Source organism: Toxotes jaculatrix, chromosome 1 (assembly GCF_017976425.1).
Source record: "Toxotes jaculatrix isolate fToxJac2 chromosome 1, fToxJac2.pri, whole genome shotgun sequence".
Lineage (NCBI taxonomy): Eukaryota > Metazoa > Chordata > Actinopteri > Toxotidae > Toxotes > Toxotes jaculatrix.
Window position 1 is genome coordinate 29,993,181 of NC_054394.1, and position 19,529 is coordinate 30,012,709.

The window sequence follows — 19,529 nt, forward strand, 5'->3', positions numbered from 1 at the left end:
AATTTATTTCGACCTCAAAATGTCATAAAAAACGTCATAGTATAGTAAGGCGTCAAAATCGGACAAAAAAAGTCAAAAAATTTTTCGACCTCAAAATGTCATAAAAACGTCATAGTATAGTATGGCGTTTTTTTCGGCCAAAAAAAGTCAAATTTTTTTAGACCTCAAAATGTCATAAAAAACGTCATAGTATAGTAAGGCGTTTTTTTCGGACAAAAAAAGTCAAAATTTATTTCGACCTCAAAATGTGGTAAAAAACGTCATAGTATAGTAAGGCGTTTTTTTCGGACAAAAAAAGTCAAAATTTTTTTCGACCTCAAAATGTCATAAACGTCATAGTATAGTAAGGCGTCAAAATCGGACAAAAAAAGTCAAAAAATTTTTCGACCTCAAAATGTCATAAAAAACGTCATAGTATAGTAAGGTGTTTTTTTCGGCCAAAAAAAGTCAAAAAATTTTTCGACCTCAAAATGTCATAAACGTCATAGTATAGTAAAGCGTTTTTTTCGGCTAAAAAAAGTCAAAATTTTTTTCGACCTCAAAATGTCATAAAAAAATGTCATAGTATAGTATGGCGTTTTTTTCGGACAAAAAAAGTCAAAATTTTTTTAGACCTCAAAATGTCATAAAAAACGTCATAGTATAGTAAGGCGTTTTTTTCGGCCAAAAAAAGTCAAAATTTTTTTCGACCTCAAAATGTCATAAAAAACATCATAGTATAGTAAGGCGTTTTTTCGGCCAAAAAAAGTCAAAATTTATTTCGATCTCAAAATGTCATAAAAAACGTCATAGTATAGTAAGGCTTCAAAATCGGACAAAAAAAAGTCAAAACCTTTTTTGACCTCAAAATGTCATAAAAAACGTCATAGTATAGTAAGGCGTCAAAATCGGACAAAAAAAGTCAAAATTTTTTTAGACCTCAAAGTGTCATAAAAAATGTCATAGTATAGTAAGGCGTCAAAATCGGACAAAAACAGTCAAAAAAAATTTCGACCTCAAAATGTCGTAAAAAACGTCATAGTATAGTAAGGCGTTTTTTTCGGCCAAAAAAAGTCAAAATTTTTTTCGACCTTAAAATGTCATAAAAAACGTCATAGTATAGTAAGGCGTTTTTTCGGCCAAACAAAGTCAAAAATTTTTTTTCAACCTCAAAATGTCATAAAAAACGTCATAGTATAGTAAGGCGTCAAAATCGGACAAAAAAGGTCAAAAAAATTTTCGACCTCAAAATGTCGTAAAAAACGTCATAGTATAGTAAGGCGTTTTTTTCGGCCAAAAAAAGTCAAAAAAATTTTCGACCTCAAAATGTCGTAAAAAACGTCATAGTATAGTAAGGCGTTTTTTTCGGCCAAAAAAAGTCAAAAAAATTTTCGACCTCAAAATGTCATAAAAAACGTCATAGTATAGTAAGGCGTCAAAATCGGACAAAAAAAGTCAAAAAAATTTTCGACCTCAAAATGTCGTAAAAAACGTCATAGTATAGTAAGGCGTCAAAATCGGACAAAAAAGGTCAAAAAAATTTTCGACCTCAAAATGTCATAAAAAACGTCATAGTATAGTAAGGCGTCAAAATCGGACAAAAAAGGTCAAAAAAATTTTCGACCTCAAAATGTCGTAAAAAACGTCATAGTATAGTAAGGCGTTTTTTTCGGCCAAAAAAAGTCAAAATTATTTTAGACCTCAAAATGTCATAAAAAACGTCATAGTATAGTATGGCGTTTTTTTCGGCCAAAAAAAGTCAAAATTTATTTCGACCTCAAAATGTCGTAAAAAACGTCATAGTATAGTAAGGCGTGTTTTTCGGACAAAAAAAGTCAAAATTTATTTCGACCTCAAAATGTCATAAAAAACGTCATAGTATAGTAAGGCTTCAAAATCGGACAAAAAAAAGTCAAAACCTTTTTTGACCTCAAAATGTCATAAAAAACGTCATAGTATAGTAAGGCGTCAAAATCGGACAAAAAAAGTCAAAATTTTTTTAGACCTCAAAGTGTCATAAAAAACGTCATAGTATAGTAAGGCGTTTTTTTCGGGCAAAATGAGTCCAAAAATTTTTCGACCTCAAAATGTCATAAAAAATGTCATAGTATAGTAAGGCGTCAAAATCGGACAAAAACAGTCAAAAAAAATTTCGACCTCAAAATGTCGTAAAAAACGTCATAGTATAGTAAGGCGTTTTTTTCGGCCAAAAAAAGTCAAAATTTTTTTCTACCTTAAAATGTCATAAAAAACGTCATAGTATAGTAAGGCGTTTTTTCGGCCAAACAAAGTCAAAAAATTTTTTTCAACCTCAAAATGTCATAAAAAACGTCATAGTATAGTAAGGCGTCAAAATCGGACAAAAAAGGTCAAAAAAATTTTCGACCTCAAAATGTCGTAAAAAACGTCATAGTATAGTAAGGCGTTTTTTTCGGCCAAAAAAAGTCAAAAAAATTTTCGACCTCAAAATGTCGTAAAAAACGTCATAGTATAGTAAGGCGTTTTTTTCGGCCAAAAAAAGTCAAAATTTTTTTCGACCTCAAAATGTCATAAAAAACGTCATAGTATAGTAAGGCGTTTTTTCGGCCAAAAAAAGTCAAAAATTTTTTCGACCTCAAAATGTCGTAAAAAACGTCATAGTATAGTAAGGCGTCAAAAGTGAACCAAAAAAGGCAAAAGTTTTTTCGACCTCAAAATGTCATAAAAAACGTCATAGTATAGTAAGGCGTTTTTTTCGGCCAAAAAAAGTCAAAAAAATTTTCGACCTCAAAATGTCATAAAAAACGTCATAGTATAGTAAGGCGTTTTTTTCGGACAAAAAAAGTCAAAAAAATTTTTGACCTCAAAATGTTATAAAAAAACATAGTATAGCAAGGCGTTTTTTTCGGCCAAAAATAGTCAAAAATTTTTTTACCTCAAAATGTCATAAAAAACGTCATAGTATAGTAAGGCGTCAAAATCGGACAAAAAAAAGTCAATTTTTTTTTCGACCTCAAAATGTCATAAAAAACATCATAGTATAGTATGGCGTTTTTTTCGGGCAAAAAAGTCAAAATTTTTTTCGACCTTAAAATGTCATAAAAAACGTCATAGTATAGTAAGGCGTTTTTTCGGCCAAACAAAGTCAAAAATTTTTTTTCAACCTCAAAATGTCATAAAAAACGTCATAGTATAGTAAGGCGTCAAAATCGGACAAAAAAGGTCAAAAAAATTTTCGACCTCAAAATGTCGTAAAAAACGTCATAGTATAGTAAGGCGTTTTTTTCGGCCAAAAAAAGTCAAAAAAATTTTCGACCTCAAAATGTCGTAAAAAACGTCATAGTATAGTAAGGCGTTTTTTTCGGCCAAAAAAAGTCAAAAAAATTTTCGACCTCAAAATGTCATAAAAAACGTCATAGTATAGTAAGGCGTCAAAATCGGACAAAAAAAGTCAAAAAAATTTTCGACCTCAAAATGTCGTAAAAAACGTCATAGTATAGTAAGGCGTTTTTTTTCGGGCAAAAAAAGTCAAAATTATTTTAGACCTCAAAATGTCATAAAAAACGTCATAGTATAGTATGGCGTTTTTTTCGGCCAAAAAAAGTCAAAATTTATTTCGACCTCAAAATGTCGTAAAAAACGTCATAGTATAGTAAGGCGTGTTTTTCGGACAAAAAAAGTCAAAATTTATTTCGACCTCAAAATGTCGTAAAAAACGTCATAGTATAGTATGGCGTTTTTTTCGGCCAAAAAAAGTCAAAATTTATTTCGACCTCAAAATGTCATAAAAAACGTCATAGTATAGTAAGGCTTCAAAATCGGACAAAAAAAAGTCAAAACCTTTTTTGACCTCAAAATGTCATAAAAAACGTCATAGTATAGTAAGGCGTCAAAATCGGACAAAAAAAGTCAAAATTTTTTTAGACCTCAAAGTGTCATAAAAAACGTCATAGTATAGTAAGGCGTTTTTTTCGGGCAAAATGAGTCCAAAAATTTTTCGACCTCAAAATGTCATAAAAAATGTCATAGTATAGTAAGGCGTCAAAATCGGACAAAAACAGTCAAAAAAAATTTCGACCTCAAAATGTCGTAAAAAACGTCATAGTATAGTAAGGCGTTTTTTTCGGCCAAAAAAAGTCAAAATTTTTTTCTACCTTAAAATGTCATAAAAAACGTCATAGTATAGTAAGGCGTTTTTTCGGCCAAACAAAGTCAAAAAAATTTTTTCAACCTCAAAATGTCATAAAAAACGTCATAGTATAGTAAGGCGTCAAAATCGGACAAAAAAGGTCAAAAAAATTTTCGACCTCAAAATGTCGTAAAAAACGTCATAGTATAGTAAGGCGTTTTTTTCGGCCAAAAAAAGTCAAAAAAATTTTCGACCTCAAAATGTCGTAAAAAACGTCATAGTATAGTAAGGCGTTTTTTTCGGCCAAAAAAAGTCAAAATTTTTTTCGACCTCAAAATGTCATAAAAAACGTCATAGTATAGTAAGGCGTTTTTTCGGCCAAAAAAAGTCAAAAATTTTTTCGACCTCAAAATGTCGTAAAAAACGTCATAGTATAGTAAGGCGTCAAAAGTGAACCAAAAAAGGCAAAAGTTTTTTCGACCTCAAAATGTCATAAAAAACGTCATAGTATAGTAAGGCGTTTTTTTCGGCCAAAAAAAGTCAAAAAAATTTTCGACCTCAAAATGTCATAAAAAACGTCATAGTATAGTAAGGCGTTTTTTTCGGACAAAAAAAGTCAAAAAAATTTTTGACCTCAAAATGTTATAAAAAAACATAGTATAGCAAGGCGTTTTTTTCGGCCAAAAATAGTCAAAAATTTTTTTACCTCAAAATGTCATAAAAAACGTCATAGTATAGTAAGGCGTCAAAATCGGACAAAAAAAAGTCAATTTTTTTTTCGACCTCAAAATGTCATAAAAAACATCATAGTATAGTATGGCGTTTTTTTCGGGCAAAAAAGTCCAAAAATTTTTCGACCTCAAAATGTCATAAAAAACGTCATAGTATAGTAAGGCGTTTTTTTCGGGCAAAAAAAGTCAAAAAATTTTTAGACCTCAAAATGTCATAAAAAACGTCATAGTATAGTAAGGCGTCAAAATTGGCAGGAAAAAGTTATACTTTAGTACGGCTTCAAAACATTATAGTATACAGTAGTATAGCCTAAAATTGCAGTAAAAACGTCATAGTATAGTTAGGCTTCAAAATTGTCATAAAACAATCATAGTATAGTAAGGTTTCAAAATATGAAAAAAGCATCATAGTATATTATGGCGTCAAATTGCCTTAAACAATGTCATAGTATAGTAAGGCTTCAAAATATCATAAAAGTGTAAAGTGAGTTTCTCATATTCTGCGTTTTAGCTGAAATAAAAAGGAAAGTGTAAAGACAGGTAGAAAACTTTGACACAGAGTGGCAGAGGACATGCAGCAAAGCCTGATTCTTTTAGTGTTTAGAGATGAGTTTAATATTAGCAAATTTAACAAAATGATTGATACTTCACATTTTGAATTTCTTGGCAGTTGCTGTGAGCTTCAAGTCAAAGACATTTTATTCACATATTACTGAGTTATCTCAGTGTACTTTTCATAAAGATCAGGACCGGATGTGCTCTCTTCTTCGTGTCCAAAGGTTTAGTAGTTTTATTATATATCATCATAAGAGTCTTGTGTGTGTCCTCACCTCGTATCTCTGTCTCTTGAGCTTCTCGCAGTGGTCGTATTTAATCGCCTCCAGGCTGTGCAACCACTCCCACAGCTCCTTCGCCTTTTCCCTGACAAACACAAAGCAGCAACCAAAGATTCATCCAACAAGCTTATGAAGCGACATTAACATTATAAACACTATACCATATGACACAGTGAGCATGTTTATATGCTGATGGCAGCATCACTGTAGCTACAACTGGCTGCACAGAGCCACATTGTGGCTGTGGACTCTTAGACTAATTATAAGCTTTGTCAAACAAAAAGGTTTTAAGCTTAATTTTAAAATTAGAGAGAGTGTCTGCTTCCCGAACCCAAACTAGCAGTTGGTTCCACAGGAGAGGGGCCTGATAGCTAAAGGCTCGGCCTCCCATTCTACTTTTAGAGATTTTGGGAACCATAAGCAAACCTGCATTCTGGGAACGAAGCAATCTGTTGGGATAATATGGTACTATCAGCTCTTTGAGATATGAAGGAGCCTGGCCATTGAGGGCCTTATATGTAAGGAGAAGGATTTTAAAATCAATTCTGGATTTTACAGGAAGCCAATGAAGAGAAGTTAGTACAGGAGTAATATGATCTCTCTTGCTAATTCCAGTCAGTACTCTTGCTGCAGCATTTTGGATCAGCTGGAGGCTTTTTAGAGAGTTAACTGGACATCCTGATAATAGGGAATTACAGTAGTCCAGCCTAGAAGACACAAAAGCATGGACTATTTTTTCAGCATCACTCTGCGACAGAATGTTCCTAATCTTACTGATATTGTGCAGGTGAAAGAAGGCGGTCCTAGAGACTTGTTTTATATGTGAGTTAAAGGACAAATCCTGATCAAAAATAACTCCAAGGTTCCTCACAGTCGTACTGGAGGCTAAATTAATGCCATCCAGAGTAACTATATGATTAGATAAACCTTTTCTGAGGTGTTTGGGACCAAACAAAATCAGTTTTGTCTGAATTCAGAAGAAGAAAGTTACAGGCCTTTATGTCTTTAAGACATGCCTTAAGTATGGTTAACTGATCTGTTTCGTCTGGCTTCATAGATAAATATAGCTGGGTATCATCTGCATAGCAATGGAAATTTATTCCATGCTTCCTGATAATATTGCCTAGGGGAAGCATGTATAAGGTGAACAATATCGGTCCAAGCACAGAACCCTGTGGAACTCCATGACTAACTCTGGTATAAATGGAGGAATCATCATTAACATGAACAAACTGGTATCTATCTGATAGATATGATTTAAACCAGCCTAGTGCTGTTCCTTTAATCCCAATAACATGTTCCAATCTATCCAATAGGATATTATGATCAGTGGTGTCAAATGCAGCACTAAGATCTAGCAGGACAAGTATAGAGACGAGTCCATTATCTGATGCTATAAGAAGGTCGTTGGTAACTTTCACCAGTGCTGTCTCTGTGCTATGATGAACTCTAAATCCTGACTGAAAAACTTCAAACAAACCGTTCCTATGTAGATGGTCACACAACTGAGTTGCAACAGCCTTTTCAAGAATTTTAGAAATAAAGGGGAGATTGGATATAGGTCTGTAGTTTGCCAAAATGTCAGAGTCCAGAGAAGGCTTTTTAAGTAAAGGTTTGATAACTGCAACCTTAAAAGCCTGTGGAACATATCCTGTTACCAAAGAGAGATTTATCTGGTATAATATGTTAGTGCCAATCAAAGGCAAAACATCTTATCCCGACCAAGTCTGGTCGTGATAGGATCCAAAAGACATGTTGATGATTTAGATTTAGAAACTATTGAAGTCAATTCAGCGAGATCTATGGGAGAGAAACAGTCTTGCTGTTTATTATTGTTTGTATTATCTGAAGGTCTTGAAAAGTGTTAAGCATTGCATTCATGTAATAAGGCATTTGAATATGTTTTCTTGCCTGCTGGAGACAATAACACTAGTTCTAACTTTTGGATGAGAGTTGGGAGACAGGAAGCTCATCGGTTCATAATGACTACATGTTGAGACTCTTCGTGGCTGTGTCCTGTAGGCCTGACTACAAATTATTGTTATATACAGGTGGGAAGACCTGGCAAAAATATGATTTAAATGTCAATTAATTAATATCATTAATAAATAATTTTTTCCATCATTTTTTGAACCACGTGAGTAGGAAAAATGTACTGAGTTCTCTTTGATCAGGAAGGTCTTAAAAAGTCTTAAATTTAATCTGGTGAACCAAACAGAAACTCTCACTTTCAACAGAATCCACATCAGTAGGTGACAGATTTATCTGCTCGTTGCAAATCTAAATTGTTCTCCAGAACATGATAAAACTTGCACTATGAGGTGTAATTGCTGTGTTGTCTAGACAGTGACTTGTCTTCGTTTTTCCTCCTGTGCATTACCTCAGCTTGTCGTCACTGAGATTTTCGATGCTCAGGGGTTTGATTCTCTCTGCCAGAATCTTCTTCTTCTTTTCTCTTTCAGTCTGCTTCTTGCCTCTCTTCTGGTCAACCTAAAAAAAGTCCAACTAGTTAAAACTCCATGTCTTCACTGTGCTTTGTATGAGGCTGAAGCAAAAATCTGAACTCTCAAGAAGAAGAAGAAGAAGAAGAAGAAGAAGAAGAAGAAGAAAACCCACCCTCTGCAGGTGGCTGCTGTAGCCCGATCCCATGTTGGTCAGCGCTATCTTCTTCTTGGCTTCATCCTCAGCCTTCCTCTGCGCATCGGCCTCCTCCTTTCTCTGCCGCTCAGCCTGTAAAGATATCAGAATCCAACAGCATGAGGGACAACCTATATTACACTATACTTTTTCCTTTTGTCACAAACACTGCAGAGGAACGTAACATCAGATGAAAATCTTGTTTTTGCTGCACTAAGCAGTGAAGTATTGTAGAGCAAAAATAAGTTAAATAAGGTAAATAATAAGGTAAAGTCATTCAAACAATTAAAACCAGTTGTGCTCTCTTTCAGCTCAACAGAAGCAGCAGCTGCCTACCTCCCTCCTGGCCTGTCGCTCTTTATCTTTTTCAGCACGAATCCTCTGCTGCTCGGCTCGCTCAGCTCGGCGCTTCTCCTGAAAACGCAAACCAAAAGACAGGCTGCAATGCTGTCTGCCACGAGCAGAAACGAGGTTAGTGTTTGGTTTATATGTTTTTATGTGAATAAAACCTCACAATTCGTTCTTTGAGAGCGATGAGTTCCTCTTCCTCTTTCTTCCTACACTCAAAGTGAGCATCGATCAGCGACTGCAGTTCAATCAGGTCTTTGTTTTGACGTTTCTTCTGGATGTCCTGTAAGAAGTGGACAGACACTGGCTCGCTCAGTGTACACGGTGCAAGGGACGAAGGCTGCTGGTTCCAAAACCTCTGAGGGTTAATAAACTCTCAGAGGTTTTTGAAATGAGCAGCTTTCAGCAGGTTTGTTGGTTGATACGTTCATGGATACGTTCATAACATCCACTTGCTCCACTACAACAGCTCACAAAAGATTTTCTTTACAGAAGAGTCTTAGTTCGACAGTGTCTAACTATAACTGCTGACAGCAAGATGGACATGTTGGACATATTCTGATTATGGGTCAAGTACAACTTGAATAAACCACTAGAGGGGTTAATAAAAGTGTCATTAATTGAATAGCATTTTCACAGCCATTTTTTCCTGTGCATTCTCTATACATTCTGACTGCATGATGGGTCATCAGGACGCATCAGGTTTGGAGGGGTTCATTTAGCTCTCCCAGGACAGATATCAGTCACCAAAAACACGTCAGCTTACGTCAAAGTCCACTTTCTCGCCATCAGGGATCTTCGGAGCACTGGGTCTGTGGAAAGACGTGATATGAAAATTGTACTGATGAGTAACTTACAGGTATAAACCACGTGAAAATGTTTCAGCCAAAGCTTATAGACTCACTTGAACTTTGGCTTCTCCTCTGGTTTTTCAGCATCAAAATGGCGACAGGGAGAGAAGAGAGTTATCAGACTGTTAGAGATGCAGATATGGAGAGAGACGAAGTCTAAAGAGCAGCTGGTTAATCAGGGGGAAGGTTCATGTGGACAAGCTGAGTTACACCTGGGGGCTGCAAGTTGGTTCACACCTCCAGTAGATCGTTGTAATGTGAGTGTGAGTCTTAATTTTACCAAAACTTTCCATCATCAGTGGCCTAATTACTATGTGTTTGCCTCAGTTTCATGTACTGTAAATACACAGTGATACTGTGTAATGCTAATAACTTTCTTTATTACTGTGCATTTTCTTTAAAGTAAAGGTTAATACACAAGAATGAGGCCACTGAAAAATCAGGTGTTACCCTACTTATCTATTTCACAGTGTTAATTTGTTGTACATTAGTGTGTGAATCAAACCAATTTAACCAGAGACGTTTAAAGTGCTAATCAGGATCAGTACTCCGTGTCATAACCCACCACATAAACTATTTAATAGTTTAATTTTCTGAACATACGTCAGCGCACACTTTCACAATGGGGCATGTAAGACTTTCACTGTGTAATTACTGTTAATTGTTTTCGTGGTAGAAACACAATTGGGAAGTTTGTGATTAGCTTTTTATGTTTTTATGGGACCCTCACACTAAAAAAAAAAAAAAAATAAAAAAAAAAAATAAACAAAACAAATCCAAAAAGACAGACAACACGGGAGGAAAACGCAGGCAGAGCAACAGCGACTCAGCAGGAAATACAAACTACCATCTTGATCTCCCTCCTCCACTGGCAGGACACATTCATGCAAAAAAGAGAAGAAGCAGAGATGAGCAGTGGGGCCCGTAGCCATGACTCAGCACTTCTGAATCCTTCACCCTGTTCCTCCACGTCAGCTCCGTCAGCTGACGCAGAGACTAAAGCGAACGGGTAAATTCTGCTTTTCTCTCAGGATGCATCAGTGAAACAAACAAATGTGCACACAGTTTGAATTATTCATGTGTGAAAGACTCGTTAACCCACAGGGAAACAGATAACAGGTCCAATCAGAAGAACAGAGAAGAATTCAAGTCAACATACCTTCCTCTTCATAGGCCTCTGCATGCAGCAAGCGTCCAAAGCAAGAGCAGAACAGAAATGATTAGTGATCGGACTGGGCAGCCTGTTCCTGTCCTCTTTATGGTGCACAGCTTATGAAGCACATTTACCAGATTGGGGTGTTCATGTTCTTATTGCAGAGTCATTGGGAGCCACTGCACAAGTCCCAGGTTGCACATTCATCCTGCATTAACGCCGCAGGCAGCTCTTTTATTCCTCGTGTTTGATTTTGGAGAAGCTTTAGTTATAAAGCAAACCGGCAATATATTAAATGGTTAAAATTAGTGCAACGTTTACCAGCTACAGCATTTACACATCAATCCACCAATAATTAGGAATCAATAATCCAATCCATGTTATTCTGAAATGGAGAATTCTACATAATGAATATTTTTACTTGTGTTACTTTAAGTATATTTTCATGCTAATACTACTTGTACTTTTACTTTAGTAAAATTTCAAATACAGGACCTTTACTTCCCACAGAGAAAAAAATAATTGGTTGCTCAAATCATTGTTTAAACACTTAAAACTAGTGTGACCTGCATTTTCAAGTCAGACAGACATTTTCTAAACTGACAGTGCGGAAGCAGCGACATCGAAGCATTAGTTCAGCAAACGTTCATTAAAACCTGGGACTCCTGCAGTGACTCTGTCTGTATATTAATACAGTTTGCAGGGATCATAAAGGCATCTGAACAAAACAAGCATGTCCACAAAGGACTTAAATACTGAGGATGATCGCGTCTCATCACAACACCCCAACGTAAATGCTTTAGAGCAGTTTGCCAGTCTCACTCTTCATCTACACACAGAGAGAAAGATGCTAAACATGGACTGAAGGGAGGTGAAGAGAAAAGACTTTTACATGACTGAAATTACCCATCATCCTTTCTGCTACGGCCTTGAAGACTGACACATAGGTTTGCCAAAATGCAAATGATGGAAATGGTCACTGACGACAAAATGAGACATATAAATGGAAAGAAGGCCGCGGATGAGACAGGGCAGCCGATTCATGTAAAAGCAGCTGATTTTCTTCTTCTCCCTTCAAACATTTATATGCACAGCTCATATTCAAAACACACGTCTGACACTGAGCAATAACGCTGGAAACAGGATGTAATGTTTGGCTGTGACTGCGTGTCAGCTAACACTGATGGTGATGTGACGTGACGTGACGTGAGAACTGTGGACATTTCATAAAGCAAAGCCCAGATGTTCAGTGCAGTGCACTCTGGGAAACTGGGGTTCATGGGGAATTCTTTGAGAAGCCCAAAGACAACTAAAGGCACTTTAGGGTTCTTCACTGGAACAAGGCTGCAACACAGACGGGCCTTGTCATGCCACAGGAATTAAATTAAACTGATGCTTTTCTGCAGATCTGATGAGTGTCGACGATGGGGAATCAGCCTGTATCTCTACACTGACCCATAAAAAAAACAATTGGATCATCAGTGTTTGGATCATCATCATCATGACACTGGCATGAATGAACAAACTGAGGATTTTGCTGTTCTTAGAGTCTTCAGCATTTGGGTTATAGTTGTAAAAAAAACAGTTTTGAAGTTGGCTATAAAAGCAGAGGCAAAAATAATCAACAGGGTTCATCACATTAAGTGTTCACAGCAAATAGTTCAGAGATAAAGAGATCTCTTGTGTGCAGTTATTAAATTTGACCTGTAGGGGGCACTAGAAGAAAGGTCATGGAGCACACAAAATGGAAAGGTCAGTTTCTGGGGAGCATTGACAGTATTGCAGCAATACAAAGAAAGGTTCTCTAAAATGGTTCTTTGAAAAGCCCCATTATGATAAATGTGGTATTATTGTTAAGGATTGTGTGACCTTGTGTCAGGCTTCTTGGAGCCAGACTCGGATGTGGTGACTTTTAGGGGTCAGAGAGGAAGTGAATCAACAGGTGATTATGGAAATCGCTGGTTTACTCTACAGTGTCTGCCTCTAGGACTCGTGCATTAAATGCTTATCTCCATGACTTCCCAGGCCGTGATGTCAGACATGTTAGGCCTGTCTTTACAGTAAAGTCATGACAACTTGTTCTCCTGCACAAACACAAACCCCCAGCGGTGAGTGGAAGTGATCTGAATGGATCAAAATGCTCCTGACTCTAACATGGGTGTAAAACGTCTTTGGTTTGTAGTTTGCCCTGTGATCCATTATGTTAACTTCAGCTGTACTGAGGAAATAGCATGCTGCCGTTAAATTTAGCTAGAGAACATGTGGGTTTTGTGTTTATTGTTCTAGTTTTTCTGCAAATGCACCTGAAACTACACAGGTTCTGTATTTACTCTGCAGATTCACTTTTGTCATTCAGGGCAGTTATGAAGAGGAGGTAACTCCGGTGGAAAGAGCTAAAGGGAAGCTAAAGCGGAACTAGATTAGTGAACCGCAAAAATATCAAACCTAACAAGACAACTGAGCTTTGAGTCATCACATTCACTTGTATCTAGAACCAGAGAAAAGGAAATCTGCCAGCTCTAAAGCAGCAACATCACCAGTAAACAGATAATACGACTCTGAACTGGAGATCAGAAAATATCTCCACAATCTGGCACATTTCCTTTACTGTGGCAAAAAAAAAAAAAACTTACTGTGGTAAGACAAAAAACAAAACCTGCAGATGGTCCGCTGGTCCTGTAAATCTCCTCTCAACTAAAAGCCGATAAAATCAAGGAAAAACGCCTCTATATTTTACTTTGAGTTGGATGCGATATCTTTTAACATCAAACTTGTTTAAGAGGAAACTTTTTGCTCATACTCATAAAGTTACAAATTCAAAACACTGCACACAAACCTGCTAAACAGGCTTTACTGCTGTAAGAAAATAAACTTATTGCACTGTATAACTGTGTCAAAGGCGACTGTGAAGTTTCTTACTAAATAATCTTCACAACTCACTTTGTTGGACACATATTGTGTTGAAATACGGACAAATAGAAATAGTTTTTTTGATTTTACCATTTAAAAGGTGGTAAATAAACCTACGGATGAAGAGACCACTGTGTGGTTAAACTTCAGGAGTCACAAAGACTGCAAGGCTCTGAGGGACCACTGGAAAATGTAAAAGTGAAAACTCAAATCACGCTTTTCCCTTTTTAAGACCCAAAACTTTGACTTGTTAAGCAGGATATGTTTTGCAGCGTGTTGATGTCGACAGGGCTGACTATCCTAGAGCACAGTGCTGAGTGTCCTGCAGGAGAAGGGTGAAGGGACTGCCCATGCCACATACCTTCCTCCTCATGAACCACCTGCTGCACCACCGCCTGTGGCTCTGGCTCTGGTTCTGGTTCTGGTTCAGGTTCTACCTCTGGCTCTGCTTCTACCTGGGCCTCCGCCTCAGGGGCTACTTCTACTTCTACTACCTCCTCCTGGGCTACGGGCACGCAGCATGCACCAAACCGCCGGGGAGAGGGAGGGTGTCGGAGAAGGCCGTTAATGAAGACCACAGATATTACAGAGCCATTAGAAACCAAAAGTGAGAGATTACTTTAGTTACACAGAGGATGGGTGTTTGAGCGAGGGATAGCGCTGCTGGAGAACAGAGAGAGAGAGAAACAGATGATGATGAGAGAAGAGTCAGTTGACCTTTCACACAGAAGCCATATTTAACTGTTGCGGTGGAAAACTGCCTGAAGAGCAGCGAGTTTTGTGTTGACGTTGATGAACACATCAACACAAAATCCTTACAATCCAGAGTACGGAAGCCTAGAGAAGCCACAGAGACTATTTTTTCTCCCATTATCTCAAGATAACTTTTCTCCAAACTTCTATTCCAAAACAGTAGCTGCCATAAGAAACTGGTAATCCTCGTGATTTTAACAACGATTTGTCTGCTTTGCGAGAAGAAGGAATGAAAGAAACAGTTTTTCTTACTTCTGGATCAGAAACCAGAAATTCTGCCCTCCTGCTGACTCTGTGACATCGGTAAAACATTTCGGGGAGCTGTAGTTTTTTGAAAGCTAACCTGACTCTTATTAACTTTGTTTAAAAGGACAAATGGATTCTAACATTTTTTCTTACTAGTTAAAGAGAGTAAACCCAGAAATATGTTTCCCTTTTAAAGCACAGAAAGAACAATAGAAATAGCTGACTAACGACTAACTTTAGTCTTACAATTACCATCCAGGTAGCTTTCCACCTCCACTGTTTGAAATATGGCCGTTGTGCGAATGAGGTCAATGACAGCTGCGCCGGTGCGGCATTAACAGATGACCATGTAAACATGTCACATGCCAAGAAAATAAATGCGGAGAGCCGAGGAGCTCTGTCACATTTTTTTCTTAACCATGTGATTTGAAACATCACTCAGACAGAGAAAGTCACCCTTAACCTGGGAGTGTTTGACTGACAGCTGGATGTTCACAGCTTCACGCAGCCGTAGGTAGAAAATAAAAATCCTACGCTCCCTAGATTACAGATGTGTAACTCTGCACAAATATATTTGCAATAACAGCACTGCAGCTGCGGGTAATTAAAGACAGAATGCCGACCTATTCAGCGAGGCTCCGAGCTGTTAAACTTTTTATTAGACCAAAATGAGGTGGTATCACTTTGTGTTAAGGAAATCCTGCTAAGACTCAAATTAAGTCTGTGCAGATGTTGTATGTCCCGTACAAAGAGCAGGTGCCAGAGTCAAACGCTTCAAATTAAGGGTGAAACCAGGCAGCTGATAAATTAGTACAGTGGAAACAGGTCTAACAGGTCGATGTCGAATCGATTCAGTCGTCTTTACCTTCCTCGTCTTCAGTTTGGGAAAGAAAGACATGGTGGGACAACAGAAACAAATACAACACGACGTCATTTCATTTCCTTACACTTAAAACTTCTCTGAGCTGACGTCGCTCAAGTGATGGGTCAAGTTACCCATGTGAAATAAAGTGACGTAATACGTGTTAGCAGTAAATCTAAGATACATTTCCATTATATTTTATTTATTTAATTTAATTTATCATAATAAAGGAGAAAACAGCTGTGAAATCATGTCACGGGAACATTTATTGATTTCACTACTTATAAATAAATAAAGGACTTAATGTGTCAGGTCAAAGTTCACTTTCACATCTGTTGTATAAAAAAAGTCAGTTAATGTGTGAGAGGTTAAACTGAAAAAAGATAATTCTTTGCAAATTGTATTCATTTTATTTTAAGCATTGCATGTCACAATTTACAGTGAAAATGAGAGATAATATGTGCGGATGGAGGGGCCCATGGGCCCGAGAGGTCACAGGGCCCCTGGGTCAGAGCCTCTGTATCAAGTTGTTATTAATATTTCTTATTTAAGACTTGAGGAGAGAACATTTAAAAGACACAAAATGAACATAAAGAGAAGCAAAACAGCAACTAAGAGACAAAAATGACCTATAAAAAGACACTGAACCACGAAAAAGAGATGCAGAACAAGATGGAAGAAACATAAAATGACCACCATGAGATGTAAAATGACTAAAAAGCAAAAAAAATACCATAAAGAGATTTAAAACAACAACAGGGCTTTTAATGGTCGCCTGAATGGTCGTCACTTACCCTCTAGCTGATCCCTGAAATAAAGAAAAAAAAAACAGCACATTAAGAAGTCACACATACGGTTCAATCCTACGGGCTCATCTGCAGCACATCAAACCCATCACAGTGGTGTGTGTTGTTACTGACAGTGTGGGATTCACTTACACTTCCTCAGTGTCAGACATGGTGACAGCAGATTTCACACCTGAGGGGAAAGACAAAGAGCCTGATGAGACGTTAGACGAGAGGACTGACGTCAGTTTAATGTCTGTACAGTAAATATGAAGCTGTGACCAGGAGCCAGTTAGCTTAGCTTAAAGACTGGAAACAGGAGGCATGGCTCTGCCAGCTCCTCACTAATTTACATGTTTCATCAAACCAAAGTGAGAAATCAAAAAACTCCTTAAATTTCACATTCAGAATTCATATATCATATATTCAATGGTAATGGCTAAAGGCAAATATAATGCACTGGAATATAGTAAATTGGGAATGATTTTGGACACAGCCCCTGATTTTTTTTAAAGATAAGCGCAGACAGCCCAACAAACCTCGCGTGATTTGAGCTGAAACTTCGGCTGCTTTCCTGGATTCAACCACAGCTTTAACACTGCTTAAAAAAACCCAAACCGTGAGAGTGAAAATGTTCCTACAGGCCCCACGAAGCTCAGCCGAAGTCCCAACATCACTACCAATTAAGTCAGGGGGGTGGAGCTAATCTGGGAGGATTTCTGCTCACTGTATATGCAACTATATCATGTTTGATATATATGTATAAAGTATCTTTGGATGACTCCTTCACACTTTGTGGTGGGCACAGCTGCAGAGGACTCGGAGGATTAGTCCTGGATCATATTTCCACCCATCAGCTGAGGAACGGTGTCCAAATAGCTGCTTTAATCCCTCGGCTCGGTCCAGCAGGAGGATCCTCTGTGCTCGAACAGCCAATCAGCATGCACCTCCAACAAATGAGCTCTTTGATCGACTTACAGCTGACAGCGGTCTCACCTCTGTGTGTCCACCAGTCACTCAGTACATACCGACACTTCAGCACTCTGTATATTTAGTGGATGGTCACTTCATTTCTTTAGTATGAGAGCACTGAATGCTGAGAAGTTTTCCTGAGTCCTTCTGAAACCAAAACTCTGTGCTGAAACCAAAAGACTGTCCAAACAGGTGACGCCGCGGAGGAAAATCACATCCTGAGCCAATCGAGAGCAGATTTAGATTGAAATGTCAAAAGGAGATGAATTTATAGACCCATCACACCAGTCTGGCTGAAGGATGTATACGTTATACGCTCTACTTCAGCCTCATGGATCATCACTATCTCCAAACCTCATTTCTCTTAAAATGTCAGCCAGGATTACAGGTCGACCACTGTGGCCGCGTGGGCGTATCAGTTTAAAGTTCAACATACTGACGTGAGGTTACGGGAGGAGCATGTTCCAGATTCAGTGATCTATATGTAGATAAAACAAATTCAGAAAAGAGAGGGAGAGGCCAAGCCTAAACCAGAAACCTGACAATTCAGCATCTGCTCATGTAAAACCTGAACCAGATGCCTGATACGTAACGTGTAAGGCGTAGAAATCACATTTCCAAGAAAAGAACATGCAGGACATGAAGACCAAAGATACAGAAAAAGTGTGATTTATAAATAAATTTTAAAAAAGGGAACAAATGAAATGTTTTTGGTTTTGCTTGGTTTCAGGATTTCAAGTTCTAAGAATCAGCTTAGAACTTGATGTGTAACCCCCATCGTAAAACTGCCACTTTCTGCTTCTACCCCTCAGAGTTTCTGTGGCTTTAACGTCCACTGCTCATCTGTGAGCCTCTCAAAGCCACAAGCATGACATTCCCAAAATTACATTCATGTTGTACAGTTGTCCAGGACACAAGTTACATCCAGTGCCAGCCTTCAGTTCCAATGCAGTAAGTATGCTCTTTGGAAAAAATAAAAATCTAAAATCTAATCTTTGTTCTGGCAGATAAAACCAGTCAACAACAAAATGAAAGAGATGGAAAACATAAAAACTAAACTACGGCAGAATTTCCATTTATAGCTGCAGTTCACAGCTTCCATGAGTCGAGCTCTTTAGCATCACATGAAGTCAAACTGTTTGATTTCACAGAACATTTTAAAGCATCTGATCGTGTTTTATGTGCTTTTGATGACTTCATTCATCTATTTCCCTCCAAAGCTCTTCAGTTTTACTCCATCATTTCAAATGATCATCTACTTCCTTAAAAACTACATTAAAATAAAATTCCAGCTGTCTTTTTAAAATTAGAAACGTCTGATTCAATTACATAAAATGACAATTTTATGAACCTGTAAATTAATCTGGGCCGAGGAAACTGGACTCCAGCTCGGCCGACCATCTCAAACACAAACTACACATGTTTGACATGCAGCAGAACATGTCTACGTCCCTCCTGAGGTTACAGTCTGCAGGTTTGGAGGACAGATGATGATCTGTGTTCTCTCACTGTCAGTCAACACCTGAGGCTCTTTTCTCCTGCTGCACACAAATGCAGCGAGAAACTAAATCTACAACCAGCATATTTTGGCTTAAAAGCAGAGACGAGTAATCAGAAACGTGCGGTTAAGTGTCGATGAGAGATTTCAGGGCCTCTGCCTGTCTGTGGCGGTTTTACCTCAGAGGGGAAGAGAAGCTCCTCCGACGATGAAGATGAAGGTCTGTAAGAATCCGGGCTCCGCTCAGAGAATAAGTCCTTGTATCAGACCCTTATTGGCTGTGGGATGAGAGTGATGTGTGTGTGTAGTATATATGTTTATGTGTGGAAAAGGTGGGGACAGGGGGGGGGAGCAACCATGACCCTGGAGAAGGAGATGGATGAAATACTGTGGATGGAAGAGGAGGGCTCAGGTTTAGGAAAGGAGCAGCTGAGAAGCTTCTGTTGCTAAATTTACGGTGACAGAAGGCTGAGAGGGGGGGTTACACATCAGCTTGGCATCCAGACAATGGAGGGAAAGTGTGTGTGTGTGTGTGCCAGTCACTTCATCAACCAGTCACTCAATCAGTCAGACACTCACAGAGAACACAGACAAACAGAATAATAGAACAATAATAGAACTGTCAATCTGAATGTGATTACTGGAGAAATAAAATTAGACATTCGTAGGTTGAATAAAAAATACATATACCATTTTTTTAGTTCACCCTCCATGTTAGGTGTCAAGTTGAGCAGCACCAGTCAGATTCATTCTGACTGGATAAGTTATGGGAATAGGCTGGATGTGGGTCTCCGTTTCAGGTTGTTGCAGAACTAGTTCCTCTTTTGAATACAGCTGCAAAGAGGTTTTACAGCTGCAGA

The 19,529-nt window shown here is 37.9% G+C and overlaps 1 protein-coding gene across 8 annotated transcripts in view; it reads right to left on the reverse strand.

The window, feature by feature from the left end:
- LOC121178507 (troponin T, fast skeletal muscle isoforms-like) overlaps nt 1-18,968 on the reverse strand; it is a 37,754-nt gene extending 18,786 nt beyond the window's left edge. The window contains exons 1-14 of one of the 8 annotated variants that reach the window (XM_041032867.1): nt 18,849-18,968; nt 16,353-16,392; nt 16,209-16,222; nt 15,418-15,426; nt 13,915-14,058; nt 10,650-10,667; nt 10,338-10,358; nt 9,544-9,562; nt 9,406-9,451; nt 8,806-8,922; nt 8,628-8,705; nt 8,271-8,384; nt 8,035-8,144; nt 5,649-5,739 (exon numbers count right to left, since the gene is read on the reverse strand). In XM_041032867.1, the coding sequence (XP_040888801.1) occupies nt 5,649-5,739; nt 8,035-8,144; nt 8,271-8,384; nt 8,628-8,705; nt 8,806-8,922; nt 9,406-9,451; nt 9,544-9,562; nt 10,338-10,358; nt 10,650-10,667; nt 13,915-14,058; nt 15,418-15,426; nt 16,209-16,222; nt 16,353-16,372 (801 nt within the window). In that variant the 5' untranslated portion in view covers nt 16,373-16,392; nt 18,849-18,968. The remainder of the gene's footprint in view (nt 1-5,648; nt 5,740-8,034; nt 8,145-8,270; nt 8,385-8,627; nt 8,706-8,805; nt 8,923-9,405; nt 9,452-9,543; nt 9,563-10,337; nt 10,359-10,649; nt 10,668-13,914; nt 14,059-15,417; nt 15,427-16,208; nt 16,223-16,352; nt 16,393-18,848) is intronic. The other 7 variants (XM_041032868.1, XM_041032872.1, XM_041032869.1 and 4 more) reach the window with 7 other exon arrangements.
- Between the last annotated feature and the right edge of the window lie 561 nt (nt 18,969-19,529).